At 33.9% G+C, this 19,220-nt stretch overlaps 2 protein-coding genes across 5 annotated transcripts in view; one reads left to right on the top strand and one right to left on the bottom strand.

The window, feature by feature from the left end:
• LOC138703586 (probable phospholipid-transporting ATPase IIB) overlaps window positions 1-10,875 on the bottom strand; it is a 54,793-nt gene extending 43,918 nt beyond the window's left edge. The window contains exons 1-2 of one of the 4 annotated variants that reach the window (XM_069831593.1): window positions 10,739-10,875; window positions 7,883-8,063 (exon numbers count right to left, since the gene is read on the bottom strand). In XM_069831593.1, the coding sequence (XP_069687694.1) occupies window positions 7,883-8,043 (161 nt within the window). In that variant the 5' untranslated portion in view covers window positions 8,044-8,063; window positions 10,739-10,875. Of the gene's footprint in view, window positions 1-7,882; window positions 8,064-8,397; window positions 8,529-10,059 lie in introns of those variants that run through there. The other 3 variants (XM_069831591.1, XM_069831594.1, XM_069831592.1) reach the window with 3 other exon arrangements.
• A 167-nt stretch (window positions 10,876-11,042) lies between these two features.
• LOC138703589 (sorting nexin-4-like) overlaps window positions 11,043-19,220 on the top strand; it is a 34,404-nt gene continuing 26,226 nt past the window's right edge. Inside the window, exon 1 of the mRNA XM_069831601.1 lies at window positions 11,043-11,166. Coding sequence (XP_069687702.1) covers window positions 11,086-11,166 — 81 coding nt within the window. The 5' untranslated portion in view covers window positions 11,043-11,085. The remainder of the gene's footprint in view (window positions 11,167-19,220) is intronic.

Raw genomic sequence — 19,220 nt, 5'->3', positions numbered from 1 at the left:
AATATACGTCCTTTTACAGGATCACTTAGATGTCGCTCTAGACACAATAATTTTAAGTGGTATGGTTTTCAACAATGATTGCTTAGGTACTCAATGCAAATGGTCAGAAGTTCAAATTTTCTTTTGCAGGGTATATGCACTGACAAAGAGTTTTATTGAATACAAGAATAACTGAATAATGAAAAGGGAAAATGTACTACATAAGGGCACTTATTTTGTAAAAGATAGTGATGCTATCTTAAAAGTTTTAACGTGAAGTAACATTGCAACACACTTACTGAACTATACTAGTTAAAGATTAAGTATAAATGAATACTGGTACTAATGCTTCCTCGTTTTATTTTTATTTTTTTGAATACAGAAAAGTTTCAAGCAATTATTTCGTGTTAAAGAAAATCATTTTCAGTAAATATGATAAGGTAAAGAATGATATGTATTTATTGGAGGCAAGTTATGAAACTGTATATGAAACAGTAAAATCGTGTAAATGTTTTCTGAGAATGAGTTTGTTAAAATGCGTTTAAAAAAGCTGCAGAAGCACTGTGAAACATACATAGCATTGGAAATCTATACTAATAATAAATCTGTAGCCGAAATTTTTCTGGTAATTTTCGATTTTCCAAAAATAATTGGTCCTAACATATACAATTAACCACCCTGAAACCGAAAATAGCTTTTTTGAAAATTTTGTTTGTATGTCTGTCTGTCTGTTTGTTACCTTTTCACGCGATAATGGCTGAACGGATTTCAATGAAAATTGGAATATAAATTAAGTTCGTTATAACTTAGATTTTAGGCTATATGGCATTCAAAATACATTATTTAAAAGGGGGGTTATAAGGGGGCCTGAATTAAATAAATCGAAATATCTCGCTTATTATTGATTTTTGTGAAAAATGTTACATAACAAAAGTTTCTTTGAAAATAATTTCCGATAAGTTTTATTCCTTGAAAAATTTTGATAGGACTGATATTTAATGAGATAAATGAGTTTTAAAATTAAAATAACTGCCATCTAAGGCCGTGTAATGAATTAAAAAACAAATGACTTCGTCTATAAGGGGCCTTGGACAGCAACAATCGAAAGCTATGAAAGATAGCCTACAGAGAAAGTTTCTGTGTTTGTATGAAGTAATATCAGAAGCTAAATTAACCGATTTGTATAATTAATTATTAATTCACCATTGGAAAGTGTAGTTTCTCTAGATGGACATAATGCTATAATGTTATTACAGTAACTTCTGAGTGAATCGAGGACAAGTAAGATTAAAATAGTTTCTTATGCACAGAAAACTTGATAGGCTATTCTGTACATTCGTTTCCTGTATTTCCTAAAATAATTTTTATGACCAAATGAGTGGTCTCTGGATCTAAATGATCGCATTTTAATTATGCAAATACTATTTAAATTAAGTAACATAATAAACGATTTATCCTTATATCAAACACGAATGTTCCCTGGATCAAATGTCCTATTTTAATTATGTAATTACTTTATATTTATTTCTAACGGGTGCAGCGGAGCGCACGGGTACGGCTAGTAATATAATATAATATAATATAATATAATATAATATAATATAATATAATATAATGTAATGTAATGTAATGTAATGTAATGTAATGTAATGTAATGTAATATAATATAATATAATATAATATAATATAATATAAAATAAAATATAATATAATATATAACATAACATAATAATAAATCTGTAGCCAAAATTTTTCCGGTAATTTTCGCTTTTCCAAAAATAATTGGTAATAACAATTAAGAAACATGTTAAAGGAATTGTCATTGCACCAATGAGTAGTCTCTGCATCAAAATGGTGGCATTTTAATTTTTTAAATACAATTTAAATTAAGTAACATATTAAACGATTTATTCTTCTATCAAACACGAATGTTCCCTGGATCAAATGTCCAATTTTAATTAAGTAATTACTTTATATTTATTTCTAACGGGTGCAGCGGAGCGCATGGGTACAGCTAGTATTATAATAATAATAATAATAATAATAATAATAATAATAATAATAATAACAACAATAAAAATCAATAATACAAGTCGTTCGTGATTTAAACTTCTGATCACAGTGGTGTTACAGTTATGTTGTGTTACATCTACTGCAGGGTGTATATTGCTGGGGACAGAGATATGGTGAAAGATCAGCAGATACAGGTACGCAATAGAAACATCTCGACATGTGACTCACTAATAAGGCTGCCACCGTTTACTCGAGTGATTCCCAGACACACAAAAGTAAAACAGTAACAATTGTGACAACAGGGGCAATAATATTGTTTATCTAACATCCACTGACTACACAGCTTTATGTTATTACAATTTCTGGTTATGTAAACAACATTTTTAAACTGTTACATTTTAGTAATAGTACAAAAAACGAAACAAATTTCGAATCATGTAATGTAATTTATTAGATTACAAAAAAGTGTAGTTAGTTCAACATTTCTCGGAAAAAAAAAAAAAAAAAAACTAATAATACAAATAGGGGTTAAACGAGTGTTGAGGGACTTCTGCCGATTTTGGAATAGACACCGACGCACTTAGGTTAGATTAGTTTAGGCTTTTATTATCCCGTCAAGATGAAGGTGAAAGCGAATGAGTGTGATTTTTTGTTTTCTATATTGGCAGGTCAAGTGCGTCGGTGTCTATTCCAAAATCGGCGGAAGTCCCTCAACGCTCATTTCACCCAAATAGGTAAATATTTTCATAGGCCTAACTGTTTCACTGAAGAAATAAAGTTCAATTTTGTATGAAATAAAAGACAACTTTTACAATAATTAAGAAATACATGTAAGCATTCAGCAAACATGAAGGAAGTATATCTGCCACTGAACTGGTTTCCATCACTTCTTCCAGTGATATTTTGTAGCACCTTTTCTGCTTTTAGGACCATTTTCTCACTTCCTTTCCCAAAAATGTTGAAAATTCAGAACATTTGTACTGTAGATTTTAGCTTACCTTCACTTTTTGCAAGATTCAGAGACATGTAGCTTTTCTCTTTGATTTTTTTTAGTCTGGTAGATTATTTATGCTGTATCATCTACTAGCTTATTTAATGTCGATAGAGTTGGTAATAGTGAGATGGTATTGGGCGAGATGAAGCCAAAGATTATATGATATTCGCCTTACAGCTAGGGAAAACATAAGAGTGGGGGGAGGGAACCTAACCAGGTGTTCAGTCCAAGTAGAAATTGAACCAACACTCGAGAAGCACCTGCCTAGCAGACAAACCAGAAGGATGTTTTGGGTCAAATTTTACAGTTCATATGGGCTTCATTTAAAATCCATTCATAAAAAATACAACTGATTGTAGTATTATTGTTTTGATTTGTTTAAAAAACTTTACTTATGAGTAGAGCCCGGATTTATATGCACTAAATGTTAATATTGTTAGTCAGTATAGTTTATAAACATAAAAGGCATGCCCCCACTCCTTTTAGATGCCATTCATTATTTTCCTTTGGTACCATCAACGGTCTATAATTCTCCTAACCACCACTTATAAATCAGCGCGTGATTTACAAGATGCATTGCCTAGTGCTTGTGACTGAGGTCTCTATTATTACAGTTCGTAGTTTTGTGAACAGGCTTAAAACTCCTCTTAACCGACACCACATTGACTCAACTATACTCGGTGTCATTCTTAACTTTTAGTACATACCGTAAAGTGGGGTGACTTTGAACGCCGAGGTGACTTTGAACAGTAATGTAGCGCCTTTCTAAATTAAATGCTGTACCCAATTGCGAAAAAACTGAACTAATTTATTGACAACTTAAACAGTTTTTTCGCAATTGGGTACAGCATTTAATTTAGAAAGGCACTAAATTACTGTTCAAAGTCACCTCAGTGTTCAAAGTCACCCCACTTTACGGTATAAATCCGGACGGGTCTGGCGTAGAAATTGGTTATCACGATTTTACACTGAAACTTGTTTTGAAATTAAGACTAGTACTGTCTGATAAGAAATCAACTAAAAAAATTGCGGATTATCCAGTAATAACACACCTAATCAAACCTAACCTAACCTGTTACATTAATACACACCTAATCAACCCTAACCTACCTGTCGCATAATACACAACAAATCTAATCTAATCTAATATAATCTAATCTAACCTCTCCCATAATACTACAAACCTAACCTAACTCTCACATAATAATACACACCTAATCAAACCTAACCCAACCTTTCACATAATACAATCAAACCTAACCTAACCTCTCATATAATATACACCTAATCAAACCTAACCTTTCACATAATATACACCTAATCTAACCTAACCTCTCCCATAATACCTAACCTCTCACATAATAATACACACCTAATGAAACCTAACATAACCTCTCACATAATAATACACACCTAATCAAACCTAATCTAACCCCTCAAATAAAACACACCTAATCTAACCTCTCACATAGTAACTTAACCTCTCACATAATACTACACACCTAATCAAACCTAACATAACCTCTCACATAATACTACACACCTAATCAAACCTAACCTAACCTCTCACATAATACTACACACCTAATCAAACCTAACCTAACCTGTCGCATAATGCACACCTAATATAATCTAATCTAACCTCTCTCATAATACTACACACATAATCAAACCTAACCTAACTCTCACATAATAATACACACCTAATCAAACCTAACCTAACCTTTCACATAATAATATACATATAATCTAACCTAATCTGTCACATAATACACACCTAATCAAACCTGTCACACAATACTACACCCCTGTAGTAACATTCCTCAAGTTTAGTATAATTTCGTTTGCAAATGTTGCCTGCCTTGGTGTACGTGTCCAGAACCATCCAGTGTAAGATGATAGTGGACGACTTTCTTCTCCATTCTTCATAATTACATTTAGTTCATTAAGCATGTGTTATGTGAACGAATCAACGTGTTAATGCAGTGATAATTTCACATCTATAATCTCCAATATACCTCTAACATCCATGATTGTCTGAAAATTGATGTTGAAAGTTCCGCGCTTGTCATCTGTTATGTATTAATGCGTTGTTTCTAGTTTATATTAATGATTTAGCCTTGACCATAAACAATTCATCCCATGTAATTTTATTTGCAGATGATACAAGTGTAATTATTTCAAGCAAACAATACGATCATTTTATAAACACTTCTAATACAGTGCTGAATCTAATGAATGAATGGTTCCATGCAAATAAACTAGCACTTAATGTTGATAAAACCAGTGCAGTCAAATTTAGTACACACAATAGTGCTCAGGTTTCCTACAGTATTCGATTAAATGGAACTCATCTCAAAGAATCTATAAGCACAAAGTTTCTTGGTTTAGAATTGGATAATCACTTGAACTGGAAAACGCATATAGAATGTATTACTCGTAAATTGAGCTCTGCCTGTTATGCATTAAGATCCTTATCTACTATTGGTGATATAAACTTACTTAAAATGTCATACTTTGCATATTTTCACTCTGTAATGAAATATGGATTAATATTCTGGGGTAACTCGTCTGAAGCTAAACACGTTTTTGTTTTACAAAAGAAAGCTATAAGAATAATGGCCGGTGTGCATAAAAGGACCTCATGTAAAAATATCTTCCGAAACTTAGAAATCTTGACTTTACCTTGTGAATACATTCTTTCCCTAATGATGCTGTATATTAAGAACCAAGATAAATTCAGTACTAATCAAGACATTCATCATTTTAATACAAGACATAAATCAGATCTTCATCTACCCTCTGTTAGTCTAAGCTGTTTTAAAAAAGGAGTTCGCTATTCATGTATAACAGTCTTCAATGCACTGCCTAATTATCTTAAAGATTTGAAGAACAACGAGAAAAGGTTCAGAAAAGAATTAACCAAATTTCTACATATTCATACCTTCTACACAATTGATGAATTGTTTATGCTTGTGAATTGAATTATTCTACTTAAATGACATGTACAATTTTATATAGCTCAACTAAAATATGTTTTTATATTGACTTAATCTGTTTACTATGTATTGTATTTTTTGTTTAGCATAACTGATGAATTGTATGTACTGTAAATTGAATAGTATACTGTATAGGTCAACTGATGAACTGTTTAAGCTTATAATAAGTTTGTAAATTGAAATAATTTGATTGTATATGTTTGTATAGTCTGGCTGATGAATTGTATATGTTCTTAAAATGATTACTAGTCTGTATAGCTCTACTGATGAATTGTATATAGACCTACTGTAAATTGAATGGTAATAGGTATAGCTCAACTGATGAATTGTTTATGATTATAAATTGAATTAATCTACTTGATATTAATTGCACAAATTTGTATAGCTTAATGAAAGTATGCTACTTTGTATTGTATATATTTGTATAGTTTTGGCCGATGAATTGTATATGCTTTAAATTGAATAGTAATCTATATAGCTCTACAGATAAATTGTTTGTGTTTGTAATTTGAAGTAGTTTGCATGATATGTATTATCAATTTCTGTATATCACAACTGGTTGAATTGTTTATGCCTTAAATTTAATTAAATTGTTTTGTATTATAATATAGCTCAACTTATGAATGATCGTTTGCGTTTGTAAATGTAATAATCTGATTGGCTATGTATTGTATACTTTTAGTAGAGCCATCGATGTAGCTCAGTCGACGGACTCGCTGGGCTGCTGATCCGGAGCTGCGTTCGGGCTTGGGTTGGATCCCCCTTTGGACTTTGGTTTCTTCGGAGGTTTTCCCCAGCCGTGGGACTGAAGCCGGATGGTCTATGGCGAGTCCTTGGCATCAACCCCTTTGATTTGATTACCTGGTTGGGTTTTTCCGAGGTTTCCCCCCACCGAAAAGGCAAATGCCGGGTAATATTTTGGCGAATCCTCGGACCTCATCTCATCTCACTACATCTCGCCAAAATGTAAAAAAATGTAAAAAAAAAATGTAAAAAAATGTAAAAAAAAAATTGTACAAAATTGTAAAAATTGTAGAAAATTGCTAAATTGTAAAACTATAAAAATTTGTAAAAATTGTAATTGTAAGATTGTAAAATGTTGACATGTTCCACATCTTAAAGCTTCATTGCTCATGTAAGATCTATGGAATAAAATAAATGAATGAATGAATGAATGAATGAATGCCAACAGTGTACTTCTACGACGCCATCCCAACGAAATAAGAAATAGTGCAACTCTTTTTCTTTATAAATTTGTAGATAATCCACAAATATTTTTGTTGATTTTGAATCAGACAATACTAATCTTAATTTCAAAACAAGTTTTAGAGTGAAATCGTGATAACCAATTTCTACGCCCGAGCCATCCGGACTACTTATGAGACTGTATCTGCATAGAGTACCGATTATTACTTCGCAAAAATGTATCCATCACAATAAATAATGTAAACTAGCAAGCTCTTCCTCCATGCCCTTCATGACATCTAAGGAGATACCTTTACCGGTACTACCTTTAAATAACTACATACCGGTAGTAACTGTAAATTCTTCTCTAACCTAACCTAATTTCGGGTACGATTAAATGTCTCAGTATGCAACAAATAATTGGATAAATACATTAACAAATAAATAATAATAAAGAAATATGTGTAATTGGGTACATATGTTTGTTTACTGCGAATTATGAACTTTATCGTCAGTTGAAGAAGCCATAAATGACAAGTGACTAATACAAAAAGCTCCTAGCTGCTTCTGAATGAGACATTATTTATAATATCATTAATTCCTTAAAATTCTCAACTATTCTCCTACAGTGTGTTGTAAGGAACATGGAAACCAGCTTACTTGAAAAAATAAAGCCTCTTTTTCTTAAGTAAATGAAAGAAAAGCCACATACCCACACTGAAGAAGTGAGATGCATCTGGAACACCGTTTGGAGCTACGATAACGGAAGGCACTCGTACGAATCTCGTGTTCTGGTGGCTGCAGAAGGAAGTCACTTTCGTCCATTTCGAAGTCTCGTTCATCTGAGCTAAGTCTTAAAGGTACTTCCTCCATACCGCCTTATTGGGCCAATCCTATGAAGTAAATATCAGTATCATCACTATGTAAATACACACTTTGTGATAATGTTCATATGTGTCATATTCTCAAACAGCTATGGAATGAACTAGGAACCTTACCAGTGGTACAATTTTACATTTGTAATAATTAAATAAAATAGTCAGAATTCTTAAGTAAGGTATATATTTAATTTTCCAGGTAAAGGTAATGATTTACTTTAGCTAATGGCACATTTTCTAGACAAAATGTAGGCTATTCAGAAGTCTTTGATTTGACTTGAGAAATACGTAGAAACTACTAAAATTGAACAGAGAGCATTAATTTTCATTGTATCTAGTTAGTACTTACGACTTTAAGTTTTGCATTCTTGGGTAGACTTCAATGTATAGTATAGTTAATAGGAGGTGGCTGAGGTTGATGCATTTGTTTTGATGTTCCTTCTGGAGTATATAGAGTGATGAGATGTATTAATGAGTTGATTTGTCATTTTGTCTTGTGCTATCATGGAGGCAAGTACATCAGTGTTAGTGTCTGATAGTGTTGCACTATGTTTTACTCTCTGCCGGCGTACATTTCCACAAATGTTTTGAGGTAAAGATTAGATTATTTGAGGGGATAGCTAAGTGACATGAGGAAGAAAAATGTGACAATATTAGAGTGAGTTTGATGAGGGGATAGCTACATGACATGAGGTCGAGGACTGTGATAAGGTTTGTTGTTATTGCTTTCCGCTCTAGTTTGGTAGTTTGTACGTATTCCCCATATCAAATCAAGGAGTTGTAAATAAATTTTGTCGACAAAACATGCCGTCAGTTGAAGTATATAATTACCAAAAAATACTAATAATTTAAAAAGGTTCATTCTTACAAATTAATTCTTGTTGTTGTTTTCTAATGCCAGGCGCTTGACAAAGTCATTTGACCTCTTGCACTCCAATATTTTTCAAAGATATTGTCATGGTCAGCCACTGAAGCACAGATTTTGAGGTGTTCCGAATCCATTTCTTGATTTGAATTGTACAATGAGCAGTTAGGGAATTGATGTATTTCAATTAAATAAATAAATAGGTAGCCTACATTCAAGAATTCACCAAGTGGACAGGACGATGGAAAGAATAATTAAAGTGTGCTCTGAATGTCTTGTAGCATGGAAATAGTTTAAAATATGAAATTGCAAAATTCAGTACTGTACTTAACTTTCCTAAACAGTTTTATACTACAACTATAAGTACTAAAAACATAATTTTCTTAAAATATTTAATTAATGCATTATTAAAAAAAATCAGTTAAAAGCATAAGCAAAAAAAATGTTTATGATAAATAATGTTTGAAGCAAAGATATGAGGAATGCAGTAATTAATATTGAAAACTTAAGTTTCTAACATATTATGTAGCCTACATTGAGCGCATGAACTTCTATTCCCATTACAACAAATTTGGCTTGTCAAAAGGGCAATGTATACTGGTACCATATCGAAATATATTTGAAGAGAATGGAATAAATTATCAGTTCAAAATATAAATAGAAAACTCATAACAATAAAATAAATATTAGGCAATTCTGATGTGAATTGAGAACAAATGGCATTTCATCGCATCAAACTTTCGTTTCTTTATGAGTAGCTATTGCTCGAATATGAAATTTTGCATACTGATTTAAGTTACTGATGATAATAACAGGTTAAGGGGAAAAGAACTGGTCATCCTACCCCATTACCTCCTGGCCTAATTGCCTCATTAGTGTCACTTGTGAGTTCAAACCTGTCTTCGGGCAGTAGACTAAACAACAATAATAGGCTACTAACATATAATACATAATATTATCAGTATCACACATGAGCTGTATAATTATTCTCAACACTTTTAATAACATTTTGGATAGAAGACCAAGTTTCCAAACTAAGAGAATTAAACTTGACTATAATGTAATGGAATCTAGAATTTTCAATTTCCTTTCTTATCACTAAGCTAGTATAAGATTCTTATAATATATTTCCACAGTAAGACCTACCATAGCCTGTTCTTCTTTAGATAAAAGAGCAATCACAGCCAAGCGATATGATGTCCTATACTAGGTGTTGCAAGTAGCTACATTCTAAATTTTCTAAAAATAACGATCATTCTGAAATTGCTTTATCCTGAGCACATGACCGTATGTTGAACATGGCCTGTAGAAATACATCTATCAACTTGATACAGATTAGTAATCTTTATGACATCATTCTTGAGTGTGTAATTAAAGTCTGAGAGAGGCCTACATTTTTTTCGCTGTTTCGATGTCTTGAAAATATTATGTGATGTTTATATATCGTAGTATTACTCTATTTGGGGTACAGGGTACAAATGCTGAATTACGCATTAACGTCTAGGATCATTATACTTGATAACTCATGATAAAGTAAGAATGCTATACCAGTAATTATTTAAGATTAATAACTTTTGTTTCATGAAAGAAACTGAGTTGAAATGGTAAAGTAACAATTTTAACAAAGAGAATGCACAAATTTAATATACATTACATTATTAGTCATCAATATTCTACGTCTCTGGACGGTACACTGCACTTTACGGCTTCATGGTTAGAAGTTAACTTACATAACTTATCAATAATGATAACACAAATGCTTATAGACCCGGGCAGTTTGGAAAGATAAATCTAATCTTAATATCATGACAAAATGTGTACATACTGAACTACAACCTAAAATTTGAGATTGTATACGTTAAATGGTAAGATTTTCAGTCTACATTTTTACACTACTCAAACGTCTTTTCTTTTTATTTGCACATGACCAAAACATCATACTGTCACTTCACCAACTACCTGTCGTCTGTCAAATTCGCTAGTGTCGCCAACTTATTATTATGAAAAGCTTTGGTTCTGGCAACATTTGAAATAGAAACTCCCTATGTTGAAACAACAATGTGAGCTGCATAGTTCAATTAAATTTTGTTGTTCTGGTAACTATTCATAGAGGCGCTCAATGATATATACTATACTCAATTTCCAATAGATGTCACTTTTGTCAAGTCGTCAATGATGGAGGATAACTTTGTGAAAGAAGATTTCGAAGAGAAAGAAAATGCAAACACAGAAATGCAAGAACATGAAAAAAAGGTTTGTATTACATTATGTGTGTTTGGAATACTTGTAATGGCTTTACCAGCTTAAGATGGCCATATTTTTGACACATTTGTTGTTCTTAGTAAATGGCGAATTTTCTATTCAAATTATCCATTAAATTCACAATATTTCCAGCAATGAGAATGAAACCAGCACCAGTTCGTTCATAAACTGTGGCCATGTATGTGATAGCGAAGTGAAGATTATTATTTCTATTGCAAAGTCACAACTATATTAAAAACATAGCATTTGTTATCTTGAAATTTAATAGTCTTCATCATAAGTCTACTGTCAAAATTGTAAGTACTAGATCATGCAATTCTTATCTCACTCATTTAAATCTGTCATTAAGTCTTTGTATCTGTTGTTTTGGTTTGCATTAGCCCTTTTATAAATGTCTTAATTGAATTAGTCGATTTATTACATTAGATAATCTAAGATTGTCAAGTAGCATTGTTTGGTACAGTATCGGTAGTGGGCTTGTTTCCTATAGTTATATTAACTGAAAATTTTAGTTGAACTATAAGTAAAAATCCTCGGTAAAAATTGGACAAGAGGAATCAGATACTGTATTTAGACCTAATCCACGTGAAATACACTTCACTAGGTTCTAGGAAGTTGTTGTTTTCTAATGCCAGGCGTTTGACAATAAAGTCATTTGACCTCTTGCACTCCAATATTTTTCAAAGATATTATCATGGCCAGCCACTGAAGCACAGATTTTGAGGTGTTCCGAATCCATTTCTTGGTTTGAGTTGCACAATGGGCAGTTAGGGGACTGATATATTCCAATTCTATGCAGGTAGGTTCTAGGAAGTAGATTATTAAATAGATGTTATCTTAAGAGTGTTGGTCCATTCTTCCTTCCCTTCTTCCTTAGTGCAGATTATTCTGTAGAAGAAGAGTTGATGAGACGATGCCAGATAAAGGAGATCGAAACACTATTTAGAACGATGTGTTGCCATGCCGGAATATATTGTTTTACTCAAAAAAAGAAATGTAAATAGAAAATACAAAATGTCATGGTTAAAGCAAGTGTGAGATCGTGAGGCCGGAATAGACTTCCAGTTTATGGATTAGTGAAATGGATAAATGAATGAATTTAAACTGTCTGCAACATTATTGAAGATCAACAATAATATTACCTGCCTAACATTATATGATTAGGCCTATATTGAAAACTTCAATGTTTTTTTTAATGTATGCTAATAATTGTTAAATATCTACCTCTGGATTTTCAGTGTGATAATGAGTTGTATCATAGTTTAGTGTTTTATGGAATAATAAAATGCAATTAATAAATTCATTTCTATTTACGACACTTCTCCCTAGAATAATCTAAGGTTGTTTGCAAGACAGCACAGTACAATTATTATCTCTTAACTTAGCTAATTGAGAGAATAAGTTATTGTACAACTATTTAATATTGATCAGGTATGAGGTTAATTATTAGGATTGTTATGCTAATTGGGATTTTTTGTGGTTTCTGTAATATGAAATGTGTTTTCTTATCGTGATTTCTATTAGGTCTTTCACACTTTATCAAAACACTTTCCGTGCTTCTGAAGAGTTAGGAAACTGCAATAGGCCTATTGGAAGTTTTCATAGCGCAGATCACTTCACATAGGCTATTGCAGAAATGACTAAACATTATGGAGACGGTGTCTTCACAATGCAGCTTTAATACTCATAACTGTATCATAGGTGAAGCAATGCAACATAACCAGAACTCTCCTGAACTTTTTAATATTAAGTTACAAATTTATCAACAATCATGAAATTTAATAGGCCTATACTATGTAGTTTTCTACTTTTTATTTATAATGTGTATTTACTTATCTTCCACCCAAGTTCATACCTATGTAGGCTTCTTTACCATCATCTTTAAAACATAAGCAAATCAATGCTATACCCCTCACAACAATCACTATCCTACTACTATTACTCCTATACCTGTTTTTTTAAGCTGGGACATGACATTAGTGCTGCAATTGGAGAAACAACTGAATGTCACATAGCGTGTTAGTCCTGTTGCTATGGTAACAACAGTTGAGTTGCCAAAGTTACAGTTCCCATATGGTGAGTGCTCAGTAGTTCTTTTGGTGACATTAATTGTACACACAGTGTTAGTGTTGATATGTTTTGTCTTTCATTCCCTGTCGATTTTTATATTGTTTTTTTTTTTTTTTTTACCTTTGCGTAAAATTTCAATGAATATTTCAACACGTTGGCCTTCTAACATCAATCCCATCAGCTGACAGTGTGGTAGTCCATATTGGCAACATAGTGCTGAAGTTCCAAGCTAGGCTGTGTAACTATCATGTCCCATCTTAAAAAAAACAGGTAGGCCTATAAAACTACTACTACTGATACTGATAATTTTTATACATGATGGTAATCTCTGCACCAAAATGAAACTGGTAATAGATCATAAGGAGAAATTTGAAAAATCTAAATAAGTTTTTTCTCTAACATTCACTGTTTTAGAGGAAATCATTATGTTCTATGAAGCATTTGGCAACATCATAGCTACTACAATAACTCTACCAAGCGAGGCCTGTACTCCTTACCTTCCTCTCTCCCTCTGCTGTACTCAATCAGTGACATGCAATAGTGCATTGTGTTGCAAGATGTATTTTAACGATTTCCGCAATTATTCAATTTAAATTCATGGCTAAATGGTTTGATGTGCAAAAAAAGATTCAAGACATTAACGTTCAGATTATTTTTACCTATCTGCTTGTATAGTAATCAATAATTTCTTTTGAGCTATTATTGCAACAGAGCGCTGCAAACATTGGGCGAAGACAAATTTTTTTTCCTGCTTAATGGTGCTTCATCAAAGGAAAAGTGTAATAAAAGTTTTGTTACAGTTAACATATAAATCACATCTTAAATTTTGATGCATCAGTCCATTTCCACTCTGTATAGGCTAGGCCTATATATATATAGGTAAAGGTATCCCCTTAACATGCCATGAAGGCACTTGGGGGGCATGGAGGTAGAGCCCCATGCTTTCCATGACCTTGGCACTTAGAATGAGGTGGTGTGGTCGGCACCACGCTCTGACCACCTTTTACCCCCGGGAAAGACCCGGTACTCAATTTTATAGAAGGCTGAGTGAACCTAGGGGCTGTTCTGAAAGTTTGGCAACGAGAAAAAATCCTGTCACCACCTGGGATCGAACTCCGGACCTTCCAGTCCGTAGCCAGCTGCTCTACCAACTGAGCTACCCGGCATATATATATATTACTAAAAACATCTGCTCTCCAATGAGAATGGGGTACTATTACAGCTACTACTACCAGTGACATGTGCTATCAATACCACCCAGCATCACTATTACCACTACCACTACGATCACCACTACCAACACCACCCAGCCACTACTACTACTACTACTACTCCTGCTGCTGTTGCTGCTGCTGCTACTGCTAGTAGTAGTAGTAGTAGTAGTAGTAGTAGTAGTAGTAGTAGTAGTAGTAGTAAAGGGATCAGGATCATCTTCAGTGATATCCAGCCCTTTTCTCTAAACCCGCTGTATGTGAGAAATGTTTGAGAGCAAGAGAGTTAATGGCTTTATTGCTAAGAACTCAGCATTCGTTACCACAACACAACAGCAGCAGCAAGAACACAACAACAACAGCAGCAGCAAGAACAGCAACAACATCTATTACTACTTACTGTTGTACCTAGTAAAACAGAAAGTGTTGTGATCCAGCAAAATATCTCTTTCGATATTTTTACGGAAATACCCCCTTTTCAACTTCACTGATATTGGAAATGTAATTTTGAGCATACCGTCTGTTTATTGTTGTGTGTATTGTGGTTTCTCCCAAACTATTAGACTGATTTTGTTAATATTTAGAGTCTTTGAGTCAAATTATTTGGGAATGGTACGTATGAAATGCAATTAATTTATAGTAAACCATAAATAGGAACTCGAAACTTATTCAAACGAGCTTTCTTTGAATTTTATCTCTTGCATAAGACAAAGGGCTAAATTAAATGAGAAATCTGCGTATCTCCAGTTCTCTATATTTTCGGAGAAATTAATTATTTATACTTACTTACAAATGGCACCCATACATGCTACATGCCCTGCTCATCTCAGAAATCTGGATTTAATGTTCTTAATTATGTTAGGTGAAGCATACAATGCTTGCAGTTCTGTGTTGTGTCATAATTATTTTTGCATTTGCTTGCAAATATCCCAAGTCCAAAAAGCCTCAAGACTAAGTAAATTCGCGACTACTCTTGGTGAAGAGGTAGTAAGCGTGTTTCAGATAGTAGGATTAGGATCTCTTTTTAATAATTACATACAGTAGTACATGAAGTAAATTGTGTTTGTTTTTTCTGTATTTGTTATATTATTCTGTCTATTTCCTTCTTGATGTGTCATTTTCTTCCTTTTGTTCTTTATTCCTCCTCTGTTCATTTATCCTATAAATAATTATTGTTTCATGTGAATTTGGGAGCATGAGCATATGGGTGTCTGTCGAGCAAGATATCAGAAATGAAATGTACAGTATACGAGGTCAGACAATTTAAAAATGGGACTGGTTTAAAAAATGTACTTAATTTCCAGAAACTTACCATTTAATTCTTGTCCCATTCAATGTTCTCCCCTTCCCTGTCTACACACCATTGCATGCATGTCTTCTATTGTTCATAACAATTCTGCATCTCATCAACCTCCAAAGCTTTCAGTAGTTTTGCCGTTTTTGCCTTCACCTCTTCAACGGATGGAAAATGAGTTCTCTTCAGGACACTTTTCACTCTGAGGAAGAAGTCACAGGGGGCTAAATCTGGCGAATATAGATTGCATTTATAGACTAGAAACTTCTTCCCAAAATACCGTTGTGTGTGGATGCATTATCCTCATGCGGCATCCACGTGTTGTTCTTTCAAAGGCCCAACTGCTTCTTCCTCACTCATTCTCTCATCCTTGTCAAAACCAAAGACGTTATATTAGTAGCCTATTACCGTCAAAACCTCAATATCAGTAGTGTCAGAGTTGTAAGCTCCAATACCGGTTGTGGAGCTAGATCGGAGCTTGAACTTGCTTATGTCTGTGGAAACACCGGAGCACGAAACCAGTCTAGTGGAGCGCTCTGCTCCATTTAGTCCCTGACTGACATCGCTGCTCAATATAATAATGCTGGTTTACAGGCTGACCCTAGGGTTGCCAAATTTTTTTTAAGAAAATACAGAAGATTAAGGAATCGACAAAATTTACATATAAAATAGCAAATTATTCGGTTCAGTTACTAAAAAAACAACTTTATTCTACACTTCGACAGCTAAGGTTATATTAAGAGTATTTTGAGACAGATTTTGTCTCGCATAATAGTTGAAGTCAACTGCAGTTTTCAGCTCTGATTTGATTAACTGTATCGTGCTCATGTTTCGAACATCTGTCCTATTATTGTTCATGAGGTGAAACACCCTCTTTGCATGAGCATTACTACTTGGTATGTTTAGAACAAAACTAGTTAGTTTTTTCAAATTTACAATATTAACACGGCTTGATTTTAGACGGGTGAGCACTAAAACCCATTTTTGGCAAGCATTACTTTCTATAAAAACTGCACATTGTAATGCATCTCTTGAGCAACAAGATTCATCATATAATTGATCATCCCGACAAAATCAAATACTTAGAATAAAAATTTTTACATATGCAAAAATAAGGGAGAACAATGCTCGAAGAGAAATATATGGGAGCTGGGAGACTGTTAAAAATTAGGGACAAATATGGGAGGGTTGGCAACCCTATTTGACTCTCAGGCATCCATTTAACCATGACACCACCCCTGATGTTGAAGAAAACAATTAGCATTGCCTTGAATTTTGACCCGGATGTTCATCATCTTCCACTTCCTCCCGACTCTCACTAAAGCTTTTGTGCCATTCGTGAACCTGACATTAAATTAGCCCTTACACCAGCTTCAGTAATTGAATGCACTCTGTTTGGGGATTTTGTAAGTTTCACAAGAAATTTGAGATTAACACACTGTTCAATCTTTTCACTAGGCATTATTAACCACTCTCAATGACAAACTAAGTTGAATAGCGAGATGAACCAACCCCTACTGCATTGCAGAACCATCAATCTGGACCACTCCTTTCACCCTCGACAGGAGTGAAGCAGTCCTATTTTTAAATTGTCTGACCTCGTAATGCAAGAATATGGTTATTTAACATAAACAGAAATGTAACTGATAACATGAGAAACTAAATCGTTTCGGAATGCACAGAACTTATAGTGAGAAAATATTATGTATCATCTTGTGAACACAAGTATCCAGCATCCTTGCTGATAGCCACCTACAGTTATCCAATAACATAGACTGATCAGAGTGGATCAGCCAGGAAAATGGAATACTACAGGGAGACCCTCTCAGCCCTCTTCTATTCAACATGTTGACACATGACATAGTGGAGGCAGTTACAAGGTATACTGAGGAAGTGTGTATGTAGGTCGACATTAATGTGGATGATGTGGCATTGGCATCCAGAAACATAGAGTGCACCTACAAAAGGTGGTAGCTGTGTTAGTTGAATAGGCAAATGCAAATGATTAAAAGGTGAATCAAGCCAAAATGAAATTAGTAGTTTTTCGGAAAGGGAGAAAGGTTAGTTCGGAATGATGACGTATACTGCAAAGGAAAGCTGCTGAAAAAAAAAAAAAAACAAGGGATGTATATAAATATTTGGGAGTAGCAGTGTAGCTAACAGGAAAGATGTTCAGTATTCATCTGCAGCAGAGCCTGAATGCTGCAGCAAGAAGCATCAGTGACATTGAAGAACTATAGAGCCTATCACTACATACAGCCATGAGATTGTTTGATGCAAATATAGTGACAACACTCATCTACAGTATGGGAATGCCTGGCGACAAGACATCTTCAGGTCATAGAGGGGATAAAGGCCACTTTCTTGAAAAGAGCGTCAAAATACATCCCGTCGTGACTGGTGCATCCTCGCAAGAAAGACATTTCTCCTCTAAGACATGATGCTGAAACACCTGTTACCAGTGGCGGCTCGTGATGAAATATTACATGTGTTCACAATAATTTTGTGTTCCAAAACCGAAGAGAATTTGAAATCGTACGTTTAATATGAAATGTCATGATTCCAATGTTTCACTATCGAAACAACCAATTTTTCCTAATAAGTCACTTTACCCAGTTCTTCATTTTTAAAATTGCATGAACAGATTCATTGTTTATGTTTGTTAAAAATTACCGTTATTTAAAAAAACGTGTTCTGTAATATATTTTGGTTCACAACTCACTGATACACTGTAGCCTATACCACTACTGTAATCCCGTTCTCATGGATTGATTACTATAAATACATGCCAGTAAATATTATTCTTAAATATTATACACCACCATACAGATACTTAAATTCATATCACTATCACAGTCTGCCAGCACGTGTTTGAAAGCTACACTCTACACTATGCTATTATGTTAACATTAAAGTATAGTAATTCACAAACTAAACTCTAGTAGCAGCACTGTACACAGACTCACACAAAGTAAACGTTCACAGTGAGAAATGCTGACACCTACAGGCTAAAATACAACTATTAAATTCCCTGCCTCGAAGTATAGCACGTGAAAGACAGGCATCGATGCACCTGACATCTGTAGGGTAGATTCACTGTTCACTTAACGTTTTGTGCTCTTGACAAGTCATAAGCAGCCAGCTAAAGACAATTTTGTCCCGCGCATGCGTGTAATTCCTGTAACCTCCTTGCAAAGAGCACGGCTTAAAGGTGAACGCACGTTGCCAAGTTTATGTAAGTTCATGCAAGATGCGGGAAGTTTAAAATACTCGATTCTGATATTATACATCCTCCCTACGTGAATACGGTATTAAATAATAAAACTAGTCGTGCTTTAATGGAAACAAGGTGTTCACGTGCTCTTGTGCTCGTATTGACGCACTGCCACTGCCTGTTACCACAAACACCTGCAGTCAGAGATGTGCTTCGAGAAAGAAGACAGAAGCAGAACGTTGGTTAGAGTTGTATG

This window comes from Periplaneta americana, chromosome 7, assembly GCF_040183065.1.
Source record: "Periplaneta americana isolate PAMFEO1 chromosome 7, P.americana_PAMFEO1_priV1, whole genome shotgun sequence".
Classification (NCBI taxonomy): Eukaryota; Metazoa; Arthropoda; class Insecta; order Blattodea; family Blattidae; genus Periplaneta; species Periplaneta americana.
This window is presented reverse-complemented; position numbering and strand designations above follow the sequence as displayed.